Source organism: Myxine glutinosa, chromosome 2 (genome assembly GCF_964187855.1).
Source record: "Myxine glutinosa chromosome 2, kmMyxGlut1.1, whole genome shotgun sequence".
Taxonomy (NCBI): Eukaryota; Metazoa; Chordata; class Myxini; order Myxiniformes; family Myxinidae; genus Myxine; species Myxine glutinosa.
Genome location: NC_136262.1, coordinates 150,598,858 through 150,619,540, shown reverse-complemented (window position 1 = coordinate 150,619,540; position 20,683 = coordinate 150,598,858). Strand labels below are relative to the sequence as shown.

Genomic DNA, 20,683 nt, shown 5'->3' with positions numbered 1-20,683 from the left:
TATTTTTCTCAGCATTTAAAGCAAACTGAGAGTTTAATGAAATTTGGAATTTGATTACATCTCATCGGGCCCTGAATTACACGCATTTAAAAAACAATGGCACGTGATGTATTTCAGCCAATAGGAATACGCCGCGTCCTTCCCGCCGTTTGACTCGTGGTAGTTCGCCGGTGAGGTTGGCCGGTTCCCTCAAAGCGACCGGTTAGTCAGCTCCTTTCGGCCGCTTCATCTTCCCGGGTTTTTGCGCTGTCGCAGCACAACGTCGACATGAGCAGTACGTGTGCACTGGAAATTCTTGTGTATTTCACGTGCATATTGTTTTTGTTGTTCTCATGCCATGGGAGTCTTGTTATAAAATATGTTGTGTTCAGCCGGATCGAGTCGACTGTGGGCCTAAGTCAGGGGCTCCATACCTCGAATGAGGAGTCACCTGGTGTTCGAGGCTCGATGCTGATGGGGCCTGGTTTGTTGGTGTGGTTTATTGTGTGCTTTGTTTCGATTAATATAATTGTAGTTGTGCGTTTGAGGAACTAACAGCAGCACAGTATGGCTGATAATATCCGCACAAATTGGAGCTGACCATTTCTGGGATGTATTTTTGTCCGTTCTTACCTGGTGTCAGTTCTTACCTGGCGTCCGTTCTTACCTGGCGTCCGTTCTTACCTGGCGTCCGTTCTTACCTGGCGTCCGTTCTTACCTGGCGTCCGTTCTTACCTGGCGTCCGTTCTTACCTGGCTTTGCAGTGTTTTTGGAGATGACTGCTTGTTGTTAATCTCGATGTGTAAGATATTTTGATTCTTTATACCAGCTTTATCTACCGAATGTTTATTCATTTTGTTTTATTTATTTTAAACGCTTTTACTTTACTGGTTTACAATGAATTTTATGATACAGTATAATAATAATCACATAATCTCGTTTTTATTAACACACAAGAAGTCAAAACACTAAGAACATTTGCTTTACAAATAATATATGTTTCATCCAAAGTGCTTTTCCATGTATGTTTCAAAACATGGATCATCAAAAACGTGTTTCAAAACATGGATAATCCAAAACATGTATGTTTCAAAACATGGATAATCCAAAACATGTATGTTTCAAAACATAATCCAAAACGTGTTTCCAAACATGGATAATCCAAAACATGTATGTTTCAAAACTTGGATCATCAAAAACGTGTTTCCAAACATGGATAATCCAAAACATGTATGTTTCAAAACATGATAATCCAAAACATGTTTCCAAACATGGATAATCCAAAACATGTATGTTTCAAAACATGATAATCCAAAACATGTTTCCAAACATGGATAATCCAAAACATGTATGTTTCAAAACATGGATAATCCAAAACATGTATGTTTCAAAACATGGATAATCCAAAACATGTATGTTTCAAAACATGATAATCCAAAACGTGTTTCCAAACATGGATAATCCAAAACATGTATGTTTCAAAACATGGATCATCAAAAACGTGTTTCAAAACATGGATAATCCAAAACATGTATGTTTCAAAACATGATAATCCAAAACATGGATTATCAAAAACATGTATGTTGCAAAACAAGGATCATCAAAAACATGTATGTTGCAAAACATGTATCATCAAAAACATGTTTAAAAAAAAAATCAACATCCAGAGTCAATACCATAACATTTCAAAGAACAAAAACACAACTTTATGAATGGCAGGTTTCAGGATTTTATATAAATTTGTGTGAAAGCAAAAATTTCACATTCATGATGAAGCTTAAATTAAATAAATAATATTGGAAGCAACATTAAAAACATGGAATTGCAAATTGTTGGCCTAATGGTTAGGGTGGCGGGCTTGGGATCCTAAGGTCCTGAGCTCGAATCCCGTTGAATTAACGCCGGGTGAGGTTGACACGGCCTGTCATCCTTCCGAGGTCGGCAAAATGAGTACCAGATAACCGGTTATAGAGAGGCATTGACGTGCCCAGGCGCACCCACCGATGCAACCAGCAGCCGGGTGGCTGCGCACGAACCACCCACAGCCGTCAAAGTCGATTAAAATTTCAAATAGGCCCTAATAGTCTAGTAGGAAGACTAGGTCCCCCTGCACCCCCCGGAGATATACTTCTAATCAGTGTTTCTAGATTGGACAAAATGTGTAGAAAATGACTAGCTATGGCCCCAAGCTGAAAAAATGTCCCACATACCATTTTTATGCAAATTACTGCTGCAAATTTTATGCAAAATTATGCAAATTTTATGCAAATTTTTGATGAGGAGTAGAGTTGAGGGGTCTTTGAGAGCTTCATCGAGGTGCTCTCGGTTGCAAGACTGGGTCATTCTGAGAAGCACAGCAGGGTCAGAGATCATGATGTTCTCCTCCTCAGTGAATCTCTCCATCAACAGCCTCTCCATTGCCTCACACACTGTTTTGAGGCAAAAGAGGGACTTTGCGTAGGCCTTTCCACTGAGAACACCTTTGAGAGATCCACTTGTTACTAGTTGTGCCTCAAAGAGAATCTCTGCATATCCAGAACCACGCATCTTGTGTCCAGTGAGCATCCCGATGTAGTTCATGGATGTGTGGAAGGGTCCAATCGTTACTACATGACTAGCAAATTCATTTGGCCAGCGCCAGATGATGGGAAGGGCTTTCATGCAGACACCCAGATCAAATGTATTCAGGACCCATCTCTGACCCACCTCAGCAGTTGCTGCCTCGGAACGCTTCAGTAGCTCACGAACAACTGCGTTGTCTGTGATCGGTTGGTGGATAGGCGTGCAGTAGTCGACTGTTGATTTGCTGGGTGGGGGAGAACCAGTTGCAGAGGTGAAACCCCCTAGCCCAGGCACAGGCTGCAGGCCATTGCCATGCCATGCAGGCACCAGGCACAGACCGATCACAGACAACGCAGTTGTTCGTGAGCTACTGAAGCGTTCCGAGGCAGCAACTGCTGAGGTGGGTCAGAGATGGGTCCTGAATACATTTGATCTGGGTGTCTGCATGAAAGCCCTTCCCATCATCTGGCGCTGGCCAAATGAATTTGCTAGTCATGTAGTAACGATTGGACCCTTCCACACATCCATGAACTACATCGGGATGCTCACTGGACACAAGATGCGTGGTTCTGGATATGCAGAGATTCTCTTTGAGGCACAACTAGTAACAAGTGGATCTCTCAAAGGTGTTCTCAGTGGAAAGGCCTACGCAAAGTCCCTCTTTTGCCTCAAAACAGTGTGTGAGGCAATGGAGAGGCTGTTGATGGAGAGATTCACTGAGGAGGAGAACATCATGATCTCTGACCGTGCTGTGCTTCTCAGAATGACCCAGTCTTGCAACCGAGAGCACCTCGATGAAGCCCTCAAAGACCCCTCAACTCTACTCCTCATCAAAAATTTGCATAAAATTTGCATAATTTTGCATAAAATTTGCAGCAGTAATTTGCATAAAAATGGTATGTGGGACATTTTTTCAGCTTGGGGCCATAGCTAGTCATTTTCTACACATTTTGTCCAATCTAGAAACACTGATTAGAAGTATATCTCCGGGGGGTGCAGGGGGACCTAGTCTTCCTACTAGACTATAATGCTCATCAAAAATTAATATGACTGTGAACAAGCAATGTATGCAGGTACAACCACTACAAGTTAAAGAATTGTAATATGGGCTGTCAGGATAGCGTAGAGGTACGTAAACTCAGCCCCAAGCTGTCTACCCTGGATTTGAATCCCGACCCAGCTATAAACTGCCATCGTGATTCATGTGGACTAGCCGAAACCCGTGGAACATCCACGGAAGGGAGGATGTGGTGTATGGATAGTGTACCATTATGGATGGCATCGTGGATTTGCTTGTCCAAGTTAGTAAGTAATTTGTAAGAGTTAGGAAGAAAGATTAGAATGAAGAGTGCGTATATGAACAACGATCGCTGACACCGGCACAAATGCATGCTCTGGATTGTCCACTCAGTGGACGGCTTGCTTTCACCTTCGCCTGTCCAATCAGCGGACGGCTTGCTTCGCCTTCACCCAGCAGACGCCAATACGATGGCGTCGTAAGATGGCGTCGTATCGGCAGTTAATCGGATGCTTTTGGGTCCCAACGTCGGCTAATTCAGATTTTTCGAGAGTGGCTGTAGGTGATAAACAAAGAGTGCGGTTCGTAGATCGTAAATCCATTAGTGCCATGGGCATCGGGTCACTGGGTGCGGCGTAAAAGGGATAACAAAGTCGAGTCCTTACGCTATTATTATATAGATGTTAAAAATATTAGTTGGCGGATGTTAAAAGTCCCACTGTGTTCTTCACGAAGTTTCTTCACCCTGAAGAAATAACAAATTACTGCTCTGACCTACAGCGGCACTCTGCATCAGGAACACAGTGCTACCCAGCAGCCACGTGCTGCATGTGGAATGGAATGAATGAATGAATGAATTACTGTAAAAGTGGAAAGTTCACGCCACAATTTAACAAAACACAAATATATTTGCCTCTTAAAAGAGATTACAGTACCAGATCTTACAGAGAACACGTGTGTGCAGCGTACACCTAAGGTTCGCGACCACAATTCAACGTAAAATGTGCTTTGTTATTTGAAGCCAGTTTTAAAAGCTGACAAACTTCAATGTTTCTCGAAACCTGGAAGCTTCTGTCTGTGCCACTAACGAGGAAACATTGAAAGCTGATACAGGTGAAGAGCTGGTACGGGCAGAAGTCGTCCCGTACCTGTTTATTCCCAGGTCTGGTTACACCGCAAGTTATTTTCTCCCCATGTAAACATCCGCTGGTTTACCATCGTTGAGATTCGCATGGTTACCATCGATGAGATTGTCATGTGTCTTGTGCCTGCTTTGCAAAATTAAAAACCAGTACACATTTTTGCGTCGCTCGGTGCGAAAATGGAAAATGCGTACGAATTTCCATTTCTACAGTATATGATTGGAGAGTGAAGAAGAATTGATAATCCAATACTTTGCAGTAATCGACATGGTAATTGGATCTTGCGGATTTGCATTGTTGGAGGTTGTAGCTGACAGCTGCTCTCTTGCAGGTGGACGGCAAGGTGTGATGAGGACTATGGCGGTATGTTTGGTCGTCGTCGTAGCAGCTGCCCTGCTTCCTCGTCTCTCCGGTAACCAACGACCTGCACCTGCCCCTCCCTATGCTTACACTTGTATTGTTCTCCCTGACTTGATCAAACTTCACATATTTATTCTCTTTGCCGCTACTTGCATCGATTGAGTTGTTTCTTGCAATTCGCAGAGTTTGCTAGTCTCGCCACGTTACGTACTTGGACGTTCTCAAATGAGCACGAGCCAGCACGTATCCGCTCGATACATGTCAGTTGTTCTCTCCCCATCTTTTTATTCTCTCCCCATTATTTCCCCTTCTCTCCCCATTATTTCCCCTTCTCTCCCCATCTTGTCTTCCGCTCCCTCTTTTTATATATTTTGTTTGTCTGGTTGATTTGTTTGTGAAGTAAATGTTAGCTCTTTCACGAGCCTCGATTCAGTATCCAAAAAAAAATAAATTTTAAACTACATTGTTTCCTTGGACTCGACCTGCGCTGATCTTTGTTTGAAGTATCTTCAGGACCTGTGCTTAATTTGCTTAGCTTTTCAACCAGTTGACTTGAAATGTGTTGCTACTACTTGTGAAAATCAAAACTCTATTTATTTATTTATTCTAAGGATGGCATTTCCTGGTTGGTTTATTAGTGATTTACCTGTCATTAAATACAAATTGGTTGCTTATTTTCTGCAAGGCTGTGACACGGTCATTCCATAAAATGGACGCTCCAAAACCTCCAGCAAAGCACGCTGGGTCGTGGCATATAACGTGTATCTTACAGATACATTTGAGGAACTGATGTAGCTTCTGCAAACACCTTCTGCATGAACACACATCAAATTGAGGAAGTCGTATTGTGACCCAGTTCTGCTGAATTTGATCTGTGAATATGAATATGAATGATCGTTGTTAAGGCCATTTTCCCCGCTAGAGCGGGGGTTAGTCTTGCGGTCCCCATGGCAATCATGGTTCCCTGTTTTTGAGGCAATGTTTTTATGGCCGGATGCCCTTCCTGACGCCATCCCTTAGTCGCCTCTTATGATGCGCAGGGATACGGTGTACCTATTCTAAACCGGGGTACACACCCGGAGCTGAATTTGATCTGTATTAAAAACAATATCCAGAGATCTGCTGACAACGACCGAGTGCGCAAAATGTATTTCAGGGTGAAATCTGACTTATGAAGGCTCGTGTTGCAAAATGCTCAACAATACAAGTCCTCTCTTCTTAGTGAGGATCCGCACTGGTGCACACGATTGACATCCTGGGTTTAATTGATCATCCTTGTGTTTTGTAAGGAAACTCTCTGGAGTTCTCTCAAGTTGTTTTAAGTCGCAGCATGGTTGACTTCTCCAGACTTTCATTTTCTGAATGCATGACGTGTGCAAAGATGTTTCCGTATCCTTCGTACTATTGTATGTAAAATAGGGGCTATTTAAGTGTGATAAACCCATAGCATTGTGGCAGGGATTGCTCTGCTTTTCTGCGGCAGAGAACCCAAAATTTCCATACACTCGCTCCACTCCAGGTATAATGGAGCTTGAGGAGCATGTTGCCCATCTTTGAATGGAAACGTGCTCGTAAACGTTCTCAAAGCATCCTGCTGAAGACGCCTGTGCATTGTCGGCCATCCTAATGTCGGCACACACCATTAACTTTCATATCATTTTGACGTGCAGGATGCTCCATGTGCGTTTCATTACCGAATAATCTTTTGTGGTGTACAGAGATTATTTCTTGTGGGAAGGGGCGGAAGTGGAGTGGTTATTGTAATTTATCTCGATTTGCATTTTTGTCAAGCATACAAGCATAAATAATTAAATATAAATTAATAATAACGAGTGCCAGTGTAGCAGGATTCTCTCACTCCCCTAAAATCTCACTCTAGAGTGATTCTGTCCGAGGATAAAATCACTCTAGAGTGAACTAATCCTAGGACTGGCACACTCTAGAGTGTAATTATCCTAGGACAGAATCACTCCCCCTGTCAGGATCAACACACTCCCTCCAGGATCAAAGCACTCCCCTTTAGGATAAAGTCAATCCCCCAGAAAGAATGGAAAGAACACCAACTGCGCCAATGATCATGGTTTGTAATTAAAATGCAATTTCGAATGAAAACAACTACGCTTGACCATGTTCAAAAAAAATTTTATTCTTTAAAAAACACAAAAGGGCACGTGATTATGAAACGGAAGGCTTGAGAACAGGAGAAGGGAGGACTTTGACATATGACATTCTATTAACTGCACGTATTATTCAAAAGTTTATACATATAATTTAATTTCCATTATGATTTCATTTGATTTAAACAATATCTATTTCCACAAAAGATATAGGAAGCATGCAATTCACTTTATCATTGACAATTAGTAGAAAGTGATCGGCAAACTGTCTTGTCAAAACATCCTAATTAACTTGTAGCAAAAGTGGACCAGTCCACCTTGGATCATACTCAATCCAATTAAGGATTAAATCTCAGTGCATTAATGATGGTGTATGCATTGAAGATTAATATCATGTATTCATGATCTGTCCAGTCAAGTCAAAGTTTATTACATTAAACCACTCGCATTGATACATGGAAATAATTTAAATTCATAAATACTAGTGTGTGCCCGTACGTGTGGGGAGGTAAGTACGTGGACATACATACGTACGTTGACGTACGTACCAAAAATAAGGCCTCACTGTCCGGAAGTTCGCATATCGCAGTTACGATGAATCGCAAATTAGTTTTAACTAGGGCATGCCCGTACTATATATATATCTAAAATTATATCCCCCCCTCTATTTACATGAAATGGTTTGGTCCATTCGCAAAGCCAAAGCGAACGGCTTGCGAGTACGGTGACAATCCCCCCCCTCTATTTACATGAAATGGTTTGGTCCAAAGCGAACGGCTTGCGAGTACGGTGACAATCCCCCCCCTCTATTTACATGAAATGGTTTGGTCCAAAGCGAACGGCTTGAGAGTACGGTGACAATCCCCCCCCCTCTATTTACATGAAATGGTTTGGTCCAAAGCGAACGGCTTGCGGAGTTTGGTAAAGAAATCGCCATAGCGTGCACAAACGCGCAGGAAAGCGAAAGAATCGCAAATTAGTTTTAATTAGTTTTAAAACATAGTTTAACGCCAACATAGTTTGCCAACGTGAAATAAATGAATACGCTCTCAAATGTGCCGTCCGAGGCAGAGTCTGTTCGGCACGTTCGGCACACGTGATAGCTCGCTGCTCTCTGATTGGTTGAATCGTTTTTTGGACATAGCTCGGTAACTACTTCTCCGATTAATATGAAACCTTGAAAAGGCACATCCTCAGGTCCCCAGCAATATACCTGGCAAGTTTAAAGTATATCGGACCCGTGGTTGTCGAGAAACAGCGGTCACAGACACACAGACATACACACAGAGATTACTGGAATTATAGATAGATGGCCAATTCTTCAATTAGCGCCAACATATTTTGCCATTTTGCAATTTGATCGCAAGGAAAAGCACAAAGAGAAGAGAACAACAAACACACACGCGGTTCCTTCGATGTAGCTTGACCGTACGTGCAAAAAAAAAATTAAAACTTTCATCGTTCCTTCGGTCTTCGCTCTCGTCCTTCGCCGTTCCTTCGCTCTCGTCCTTTGCTGTTCCTTCGTTCACGTACAAAACGTATGTGTTTGCTAAATAAATGGCCATAACTTGGTAACCACTTTTCCGATTAATATCAAACCTTGAAAAGGCACATCCTCAGGTCCCCAGCAATATACCTGGCAAGTTTCACTTAGATCGGACCAGTGGTTGTTGAGAAACAGCGGTCACAGACATATACACACAGACAGACACACAGAGATTGCTTGCATTATAGAGAGACTAGGGCATGCCCGTACTATATATATGCCCGTACTATATATCTATCTAAAATTATATCCCCCCCCTCTATTTACATGAAATGGTTTGGTCCATTCGCAACGCCAAAGCGAACGGCGAACGGCTTGCGAGTACAGTGACAATCCCCCCCCTCTATTTACATGAATGGTTTGGTCCATTCGCAACGACCACAGAACCCCCCCCTCTATTTACATGCAATGGTTTGGTCCAAAGCGAACGGCTTCCGGAGTTTGGTAAAGAAATCGCCATCGCGTGCACAAACGCGCAGGAAAGCGAATGAATCGCAAATTCGTTTTTATTAGTTTTAAAACGTAGTTTAACGCCAACATAGTTTGCAAACGTGAAATAAATGAATACGCTCTCAAATGTGCCATCCGAGGCAGAGTGTGTCCTCCACGTTCGGCACACGCGATCGTTCGCTGCTCTCTGATTGGTTGAATCGTTTTTTGGACATAGCTCGGTAAGTAATTGTCCGATTAATATGAAACCTTGAAAAGGCACATCCTCGGGTCCCCAGCAATATACCTGGCAAGTTAAAAGTATATCGGACCCGTGGTTGTCGAGAAACAGCGGTCACAGACAAACGTACAGACAGAGATTACTGGAATTATAGATTACTAGGGCATGCCCGTACTATATATATGCCCGTACTATATATCTATCTAAAATTATATCCCCCCCCCTCTATTTACATGAAATGGTTTGGTTCATTCGCAACGCCAAAGCGAACGGCGAACGGCTTGCGAGTACAGTGACAATCCCCCCCCTCTATTTACATGAATGGTTTGGTCCATTCGCAACGACCACAGAACCCCCCCCTCATGCAATGGTTTGGTCCAAAGCGAACGGCTTCCGGAGTTTGGTAAAGCAATCGCCATCGCGTGCACAAACGCGCAGGAAAGCGAATGAATCGCAAATTCGTTTTTATTAGTGATACGAATTGAATTGGGAGAAATTGGGAGATGAATGAATTGGGAGAAATAATGCGCATAAGAAATCGAATTACGTACCGTAATGGCGGTCAGCTCGTAACGCGCTCAGCTCCGCTCGTCTCACATCGGCCACGCCTACGCAACAAAGCGTTCTGTGATTGGATGCCGGAAAGCGTGCTGCCGGACAGTCTTCACTGTCCGGAAGTTCGCAAATCGCAGTTAGGATGAATCGTTTTAATTTAATCGCAGTTTGAATTCGTTTTAAAACATAGTTTAACGGCAACATAGTTTTCCAACGTGAAATAAATGAATACGCTGTCAAATGTGCCGTCCGAGGCAGAGTCTGATCGCCACGTTCGGCACACGTGATAGCTCGCTGCTCTCTGATTGGTTGAATCGTTTTTTGGACATAGCTCGGTATGTACTTGTCCGATTAATATGAAACCTTGAAAAGGCACATCCTCGGGTCCCCAGCAATATACCTGGCAAGTTTCAAGTATATCGGACCCGTGGTTGTCGAGAAACAGCGGTCACAGACAAACACACAGACAGACACACAGAGATTGCTGGAATTATAGATAGATAGATAGATAAATGGCTGCACAAGAAGGTTTGTAACCTCATTTAAAATGCATTCATTCGATTCAATAACAGTCCAATGAGTATGATTTCTTTTGTACACCCATGGGAACACTATATATGCTCTTGACAATATACTTAGTTCGATTCTTGGATTCTTATCGAAATGATTTAAACAATATTTATTTCCACAAATGTACAGACAGTGCAAACATGTCAATGAAATACATATGAATGGAATGAGCACTAAAACATTGGGACGTTTACAGTATGGAAATGCAATAAATATTGTAAGTGTTGAGTTAAGACATAGTCATTTAACTTAGCTTAAATCTATTAGATTAGACTTTATTTAGATTAGACATTAGATTCGATTATTTAGACATCATTAGACATTATTAGATTAGACATTGTATTTTTATTTTTAGGGAGAGACGTTTACAAAGGACATCATTCTGCGCTGTTTATCAATTCATTTATCATTTTATGTTCATATTCACTAACTTTGTCATGGTTGTATGTCATTACTCATTACCATGCAATAAATATTGTTTAAATCACAAAATATATAGGGGGAGTGTTATAATCCTGGGGAGTCGTTTGATCCTGCAAAGGGGAGTGTTAAAGTCCTAGGGGGAGTGATTTCATCCTGGGATAAAACCACTCTAGAGTGATTTTATCCTGGGGATTGATTCTATCCTCCTACACCGGGTCAGTCTTTTGGGGCTGCCACTGCTAACATGTAACCCAGGGCTACCTGCCGCATGGTCACGTTATCGGCGACAAACCGACACCCCTCACTGTCTTTGGTGGGGAGGGTGACTGTGACACTCTGCCAGGACTAAAACACCTGATAAAGGCCCGAAGGGAGCCAACGGCCATCCATTGAGGAGGATGGTGTCTCCTAAAAAAACACCCTTCTGGATTTGGAACTGTTTGACTCGTACCAAAGACTTTCAAAATGGTACGTGCTGCTTTCCTCACTTGGCATTCAGCATTTAAAAGGATGGATAGAGCAGGGACAATCCCCATCGGTTGGCATCCATGGGGAGGAGGAAATTCTCCTGAGGAAATGCTCCGCTGAATGCGGTGAGCAAAGTGGCACCATTCTTGGCTTGTCGCTGGTCCCGAGTGTCCCAGGAAGGGACGACATTTGCCCCAAGCTCAGTGTGTATGCATGTGTGCGTTCACTTTCGTTCCATTACGAGCTTTAGAACATGTATTCAAAAAGAAAAAGAAAAAAGATTTTAGAAATAAAGTGTCATTGCTATATTAAAATTAATATAATTTATTGCCCATTATTACTTTTAGTTTTTTGATCCATTTTTAAGCTTCCACTGACCACGTCACCAGAGGCATTATGTTTTCCTGCTGTCCATGCGTGCATTCATGATAGCTTTTGGTTTCCGTGATAACGTGAGAGCGGCTAAAGGGATTTAAACCATAATCAGATCAAGTATGCACGAGGATGTAAAGATGAACTGGTTAGATTTAGTGGGGGGGGGAGGTCAAAGGTTAGAGGTCATGCTAGGTAAAAATCCTGTTACCGTGATAACTTGTGAACCAGCAATGGGATTTTGACCAAAGTTGGTACAAGTATGTATTATGATGCAAGGATGAGCTGATTTGATTTTGGGAGTCAAGAGGTCAAAGGTCAGAGTGTAATAGGTTTTTGTTTCAGTGATGACTTGAGAACTGCTGATGGGAACTGAATCAAACTTGTTTACAAGTATGTATAATGATGTAAAGGTACAGATGAGATTATGGGGTCAAGAGGTTAAAGGTCAGAGGTTCCATTGGGTAAAAAAAAATTCTGTTACTGTGTTAACTTGTGAACCACTGATGGGATTTTGAACAAACTTGATACGTACATTTTAATATGCAAAGATGAGAACTGATAATGGTCATGTCAGGTAACAATGTGATGCTTGAGAACAGCTGAATGGATTTGAAACAAACTTGGTAGAAGTATGTATCATAATTTAGTAATGTGCGCGGAGGCATATTGGTTGATGTCACAACTTTGGAGAGTGAGGTTGTAGTTATTTAATTAGCCATTGGCCATCATTTTATGCATGACGAGTGTATATTTGTGGAAGTGTTTGTGGGTGGTTTTGTTTGTTACTTATGCCACTGGAGGTCCGTGTGTTTGTGAACAGGATATATATCAAAAAGTTGATACCTATCAGACATCATGCTTGTCCTGTTGCTTTAGTGCTCCAATTTATTTTGCTTTCTTGTTCCTGGGATGTCCCCATGGAGTAGCGAGGCACCATCTCACCATGAAAGCCAATTTTTATTTTTTTACATGTTTATTTCTTATAGGTACATTAATATAGATATACTAATATAACAAAACCTGATCGCACAAAAAAGGGGGGGATATAAAATATTTTTAGCAGTTGAGACACCATACTTTGCACAACACCATTGACCCCAACACAGGCACATAGGGGGAGAGTTTGCTGAAGAATGATCAGAAGCAGATTGTTTCTCCTTAATGTTTTCTGAGTTTGAATAAATGGTTTCTCGTGAGTTTGAAGATGATCTGGGCAGTATATGTTGCCAAAAACGCAGGGAATAATAAAATTTGTATGTTGATGTTTTGGCAATCCCATGAGAGCTGAGTTTCTCCATCATGCTTTGAAGAAGAAGAATAATGGCTAATGCTTTGTTCACGATGTTTCTCCAGAAGAAGAATTATGTCTACGTTTCACTGTAATGCTTTTCGAGTTTGAATAAAAAGTTTCGTCTTGAGTGTGTATGTATAAATTCACAGCTCGAACTCCAACACAAGGTCGATGAACGTATTTTTGTGTGCATATGTATGTGGAAGTGACGCGTAGTACGTTGAAAGCAGATCATACAAAAAGAGAAAATAAAATAGAACAATAAAGGAAAGGTGTTGGGCTAGCCCTGGTGTTGGGCTAGCGGCTAGGGTGCCAGCTTAGGATCCAAGGATCCTGGGTTCGAATCCCGGTCGATCGCTGAATTAACGCCAGGGGGGTTGATTCAGCCTGTCATCCTTCCGAGGTCGGCAAATTTGAGTACCAGTACACTGGTAATTCCCTGTTTATCATAAAAAGGCGACAAACAGGGTTGGCGGCAGGAAGGGCATCCGGCCGCAAAACATTGCTTGAAAAATGGGACCAAAAAAAACAACAACAACCACGGTCCCCGAAAAGGCCAACCCCCGCTTTGCGGGGAAAAATGGCCTCTAAACGGTGGTTTTAAAGGAAAGGGACTGAGGAGGCTGCATTTGTTCGTCGATATATTATGGACTTTTTACTTTTTAAAGGAAGGAAATAAATAAGACTCAATCTGAGGAGGGAGCAGGGGTGTTCCATTATGAAGCTGCTTGTAGAGCGCTCGCCAAGCAGCTTAAGCATTCAAGCAAGCACTCCAACGATACTGTTGAGATGCCCGGAGTCTCCCACAATGTCCGATTTAGACAAATTAACACCTTTTTAAATAGTCGGAATAACTGCTGAGGTCAATCCCGCAGTTAAAAATTTGAAATTCGGTTCAGGTGAAGAGATTCGCGAGCTTTTCGGAAATTAAATAAAGGCAAGAACACTGGTGTTTATAAACATTGTGATGTATACAAAAATACAGCGATTTGTAGGTATGAAGATCAGCTCTATTACCATTCATAGATAGGAAGCTTTATTGTACAGTAACTGACCTGTTCTGAGTTGATGCAAACTTGAGTTGAGCGGACAAAATGGCAGAATTACGAGTTGAAGCTGAACAACCTGAATACAGGCTGACTAAAGGTAAGTCTGTGTAAATGATCTTCAAAAACACACCCAAACCACACACACACACACACACACACACACACACACGTTTGTATATTTTTCTGTTGTGCTTTATCTGGCCCATTTTATCGAGCCTATTTGAAATTTGACTCATCAAAGCAAGAGTTTGTTTCCAAAAACAATTTTGATGAGTTGGTTGTATTTATGTATTTTTCATTTTTTATTTCCAGGGGGTGTGGCTGTGATGTCTGTGGACTTGGGTGGAGAGTGGGTCAAGGTTGGTGTGGTCACGCCTGGCCACGCTTTGGAAATCGTGCTCAACCGGTAAATGCAGACGTACATATCACAAGGGAGTAATAAAGTACTGTAATGACAAATATAAAACTTGTGTAAATAATGCTATTGTTACTTTGTTGAAAGTATAATGATTGTCATTATTATTTATAAAGTGTTGAGTTTATAATATTCAGTCATTTTTAAGGCCCGCTGGCCCATCAGGTCGACATATCATACTTGTCTTCACCATTCACACATAATGTAGCTTGTGTTTTAATGGAAGGAAGTGATGAAGTAAAGACGTGTTAAAACAATGACAAAATGTGTGATTGGCCCCCAAATAATCATCGATCAAACTTCCCATTTTGAAATGAAATTTTACCTCCTATGCGCTGATTTTGCAGTCGGCATTAACGTTGTTGCTCTCACACCACACAGGGTGGTGGCCTTTGGGAAAGAATCATACTTTGTGGTGGCCTTTGGGAAAGAATCATACAGGGTGGTGGCCTTTGGGAAAGAATCACACAGGGTGGAAGGGGGCAACCTGTTTGAACTTTAGGAGGGTATGCAGATGAGGGTCTCTGAAGGAATGGTTGGCTTATGGAGGGCAAAGGTTGAAGATTGCAGGAAGAGCATGACCAGATGCAAACTTGTATAAAATAAATCACACCTGTGTGAAAGTGACATTCCTTGGGAATCCGCCACTTGTCTGAGGACACAGTGGTGTGGAAAGCCTTGTTTTAGACCACCTCAAGAGGGGCAAGGTGAGAAGCAGGAGCACCAGCCCAGATTGCGGAGCCATACTCTGGAGCTCCATATGAAAGCCTTGTATACTGTGATTAGCTGCGTGGCTCAGAAACGCCTTAGCTCTACAACAAATACTGAGATGCCAACTGGCTTTTGATTGACTTGGTGGTATGACCCCCCCCCCTCCCCCCCCCCCCCCTCAAAGCTTATGGCAGGCCATATAGTTCCAGGGAATGCCCCTCTTCCATCGAAGTGGACTGGATAGTTTGATTACTGATCCTTGTGAAGAGACTGTCTGAGAGTGTGTGACTTCCCGCATCGAAAGTCGTGTTTTCAAGTAGATGACCAGAGGGTTTTATGCCAACTTCTGACAAAATTCATTCATCAGCGGCCAGCCTTTTACAAGTGTGATGCATTGTTCTGCACAAGATATGTCATGGGTAAAAAATGTTACGTTTGTTGCAAGAAAATCAGACAGATTTATAATTGATGTGGCTCAAGTATATTGTAATTCCTTAGACAGTGCCTTGTGGAATCACAGCCGAAAGGGGAACATCATGGGAAATGACACCATCAAAGGACACTGTTTCCTTTAACAGACGAAATTGGACAACAACTTGAAAAGGTGGCCCTGATTATTAAACGTAGACGACTTGGAATTCAAAGCTGGATCCCAGACAGTATCAAAGGCTTGAGAAAAGACCCCAACCTCCTGCTTTTGGTTCACGGTATCCATCCACCGCTGTGTCAGGAGTAACGTATTGTGATGGCTGCACAGACGTGTAACTCCAACAACCTAGCGTGTCTCTAAAAAGACCAAGGATGCCTTCGACAACAATCACCTCTGGTCAGATATTCGCACCGAGTCTGTGTACCATACCTGTGAGATGAATGAAGCAGATGGGGAACTGTGCCGGCAACTACATAGTGGCTACTAAATGGCCGAGCGAACAAATGCCACGTGTTGCCACTGTTGGCTACCGTTATTTATTCCTTGGGACCAATTGTCCTGGGAGCGCTACCCGAGCAGGACAAGTCGAGACACGATAAAACTTCCATGCACCATATTATAATGAACGATTGAGCGGGAAGTGATGGGAGCAATGGTGGTTGGGGAATTCAAATGGGGAAAATGGCAGGATAATTCAAAGAGTGGCAAAGCATATTTGATAATTTGCAACATTTATACATTTCCCTCATCCCCAACACGATGATACCTGCCCCCGGATGCCTTATTGCATTGATTTGTCATCTGTATACTAAAATAGATCAAGACACCCAAAGAAAAGACGCAAATAGTTTGGGAAGAGGGGCAGAAATTGTGTGAAAGTGTGGGGTTTTATTACACACCATTTTGCACCCCAGTTTGAGGCTGCAATTACCCAGTGACTCAGCGGTTCAGGCTCGTTTCCTCCTGGTAAATCCCCTCCGCTCTTGTGGCGCCCGATCGTATGGATTCGCTCTTTCTCTTGCTGAACGTAATGGTTTGCATGGCATTGGTTTCTCGTGTCGAGATGCGAGGGGAGGCTGTGACTTTGGCAGCTTGCTGGTAACTGGGATGCAAGAATAGCGCGCTGTGAGCGAGATATGTCATGTGTAAATGCTGCGAACAGTTCGGAAAGAAGAAATCAGAAAGGTGGGAAGGTCATCAAGAGAGAAAGTTGGAAAAGACAAGAAACATCAGTGACCATGGAGAAATGGTGTGGAGAGAGAAAACAAAGGGCGAAGAAGTTTGAACGAAAGATGAGGTGCAAAATGCTCTGAACTCATGAAAGGACTCACTCAAACTGCTCGCTCTCTCAAAGGCAGAAGATAAGACTCAATGGAAGGAACTGCTCACGAAGATGAAAGAGGGTATGAAAGGACTGAAGCACACCTCTTGAGGATGAGAACACTTGTATCATTACAACCAGTTGCGGAAGAGCTGTCGAGCTGGGTAAGAAACTTCTACACTATGGGAGAAGTCTACATGCTGTTGGCTAAACAACATTCTGTAGCCGTGGAAAGGGTGTGCACAGGAATGGACGGATTTGCGACCTTGGCCTTTTGAGTGATGATTGAGTTCAAGAACTCTGCTTTTTCTCGAGTAGTGTCCAGCGTGACTCCATCCTTGAAGAGGAAACGAATGAAACGGGAATGTGTACCAGATATAGACCTAACCAGCTCCCACAGGGCTTTGGCTTATGAACGGCTGGAGAATTTGGATCACGGAAGAGCCTGATATTGGGCCTGAGCTTTGGATCTCAGATGAGCCTGTTATTTGTAGAATAGATACACAATTGTTACGAGCTATGCAGAAAAAGACCAGGTTGCCATCGGTTGGGTTCGTCTTCCATGATGGATTGAGAGCTGGTCAGATTTTAAACATAAACTCGCACCTGAAAGGTTTGAGACTCTTAATCGTGTTATATACGTATATATTACCTTGACATCCAACAAAACCCATTTCTTAAGTTGCGTGTTTCCCGCATTTGGAAGTAGCCAAGGATGCAAGACCTTTAAAGACCTTTAAAACTGTTTTTTGGAAATATTTGCGCTCGAGGATGATTATTTTATGACATCTACATTGGATACTGAATACAAAACACATGCGTAAGAATTGAAAATCACCGGCATTGGCATATAAGAAGGACCCTTATTAGTGTCCACAAAGGGTCTTGATCAGAAATTTGCACCCAACAATTGTTTTTGTTGCAAACTGTTTTCTCCTAATGGTATGAAGAAAAAATGCAATGTAAGAACATTTCTGACCCGGCACTTTTGGATAAGAAGGCCCCTTCGGCTCAAATGAGTCAGAAAGGGTCTCGGAAAAATTTCATCAAAATGCCTAGCTCCAGAAAATTTCAATTTCGAATGCATTAGAAAGATACATGTGAATAATGATTCGGTGCATAAGAAGTTTTCATGTTGGTAATTTGCATACAAGGACCCCCTAAAAGGGTTTAAAATGGCCTTGATCAGAAATTTGCTCCTGAAAATGTTTTTTTGATGCAAACTGCTCCATTTTATTGGTATCAAACATAAATGCAGCGCATGAAACCTTCTGATCCAGCACTTTCGGATAAGAAGGAGAAGAAGATAGGAGTGGAGCACATGGCGGAGCATGGCTTGTACAAGACGAGCACAAAAATGTACAGATACAGAAGTGTTGACACAAAACACCGAAGATGTGAATGCTGACACATAAAGCGAAGAGGAACCTCCACCTCCCCCCTCCTTCTCCACACCCTCAGTTGCATGAGTTAGTGCAGATCCACGTGTGTTCTCCCGAGGAATCGGAAGGCCGATGTGCAAGTCCTTTATTAATGTGCAATCGCTGCCATGACGATGAATATATAAAAAAATATAACCACCTTTAGAGGCCATTTTTCCCCGCAAAGCGGGGGTTGGCCTTTTTCGGGAACCGTGGTTGTTGTTGTTTTTTTGGTCCCCTTTTCCCCTTTTTTGGTCCCCTTTTTGGTCCCCGATGAATGTAAGTACTATATTTGTATAAAGGCAAACTTGTAATCTTACACACTGCCAATGTTTTCAGGGAGAGCCGTCGGAAGACTCCTCTGGCTGTGGGATTCAAGGCAGATGAACGACTGTTTGGAGAGGCTGCCACCACTCTGGTAAACTTGCGTGGTCAAGTATACTTTCTGCTTTACCAAATCATTATCACCTGGTGTTGGTCTAATGGTTAGGGCAGGGGGCTTGGGATCCGAAGGTCCTGAGTTCGAAGCCAGTTGAATTAACGCCAGGTGGGGTTGACTCAGCCTGTCATCCTTCCAAGGTTGGCAAAATGAGTACCAGATAACCGGCTAAAGAGAGAGAGGCATTGCATCAGCGGCAGACGCGTCCACAGAAAGATGATGCAACCAGCAGCCAGGTGGCTGCACACGAATCACCCACCACCAAATAATTTAGCTTTGCTGCTGTGTATCCAATTTAAACTTCCTTTGCATATGTCATCGTCTTTCAGTCAGATCTTCACAATGTATAGTCATGGGCAAAAATATTGGCACCCTTACACTTTTTTCAAATAACTCACAATTTTCTAAAGTCGAAAGATAAGTTGAAATTGCCAAAAGTATTTGGTCTCCACAATTCTTTATTTCACTGTTAATATTACAGAACCTTTGTTTTTGATTCAGAACTTAATATATCCTTTTAAATCAGAAAATAAAAAGAAATGGCATTGACAAAATTATTGACACCAGAGACTTGATATTTGGTATCACGGCCTTTGGACAAAATAACTGCCGTCAAGTCCTTCCTATAGCCATGAATGAGCTTCCTTCACCTCTCTACTGGCAGTTTGGCCCATTCTTGTGCAAACTGCTCCAGTTTTCCCAGATTTGAAGGGTGCCTTCTCCCAACTGCTATTTTCAGATCTCCCCACAGGTGTTCAATGGGATTTAGATCTGGACTCTTTGCTGGCCACTTCAGAACAGTCCAGCATTTTGTCTTGAACCATTCCTGGGTGCTTTTTGAAGTGTGATTGGGGTCATTGCCCTGCTGCAAGACCCATGACCTTCGGCGGAGACCCAGCTTTCTGACACTGGGTTAAACATTACACTCCAAAATGCCTTCGTAATCTCCTGATTTCATGATGCCATGCACACATTCAAGGCACCCAGTGCCAGAGGCAGCACAGTAACCCCAAAACATCACTGAACCTTCTCCATGTTTGACTGTAGGGAAGGTGTTCTTTTCTTTGAAGGCTTAATTTTGTTTTCTATAAACATAGAGATGACATGCTTTCCCAAAAAGCTCTAATTTGGTCTCATCTGACCACAGGACGTTCCCCCAGAAGGATTTTGGCTTGTTCAGGTGTGTTTTGCCAAACTCCAGTCAGGCCTTCTTATGTCTGTCAGCGGTGGAGTCCACGTAGCTCTCCTATCATAGAACTCCCTTTCATAGAGTTGGCGACAGATTGTGCGAGTTGAAACTGTCGTAGCTTGAATCTGTTTGTCAGTCGATCGAGGTGCTTTCTCCACCATTCGAACAATCCTTCGCTGCAATCTTTGATCAAGTTTTCTCTTGCGGCCACGTCTAGGGAGGTTGGCTACAGTGCCATGGGCCTTAAACTTCCTGATAACATTGCATACGGTGGACACAGGAACATCAACGTCTCTGGAGATGGACTTGGAGCCTTGAGATTGTCTATGCTTGGCTACGATCTTGTGTCTGACGACCTCAGACAATTCTCTGGTTTTCTTTCTTTTTTTCCATGCTCATTGCGGTACACACAGAAAAAAACCAGCAAAATGAGTCCTTTTCTCTTTTCAAACTGGTTGAATGAGTGATTTTTATATTGCAGGCACCTGAAACACCTCAGATGAGTTCAATTCCAAAGGAAAGGAGAATCACCTGCTTGAAATCTAATTATTTCTAACAACTTCTCAAAGGTGCCAATAATATTGTCCGGGCCATTTTGGGATGTCTGTGTGGAATAAGAAGGGATTCTCAGA

General features: G+C 42.6%; 1 protein-coding gene across 2 annotated transcripts in view; it reads left to right on the top strand.

Moving 5' to 3' along the window:
• Positions 1-143: 143 nt before the first annotated feature.
• The window catches only part of HYOU1 (hypoxia up-regulated 1), a 157,213-nt gene continuing 136,673 nt past the window's right edge, over positions 144-20,683 (top strand). For both annotated transcript variants that reach the window (XM_068106973.2, XM_068106972.2), the window contains exons 1-4: positions 144-274; positions 5,033-5,113; positions 14,438-14,531; positions 18,763-18,841. In XM_068106973.2, the coding sequence (XP_067963074.2) occupies positions 268-274; positions 5,033-5,113; positions 14,438-14,531; positions 18,763-18,841 (261 nt within the window). In that variant the 5' untranslated portion in view covers positions 144-267. The remainder of the gene's footprint in view (positions 275-5,032; positions 5,114-14,437; positions 14,532-18,762; positions 18,842-20,683) is intronic.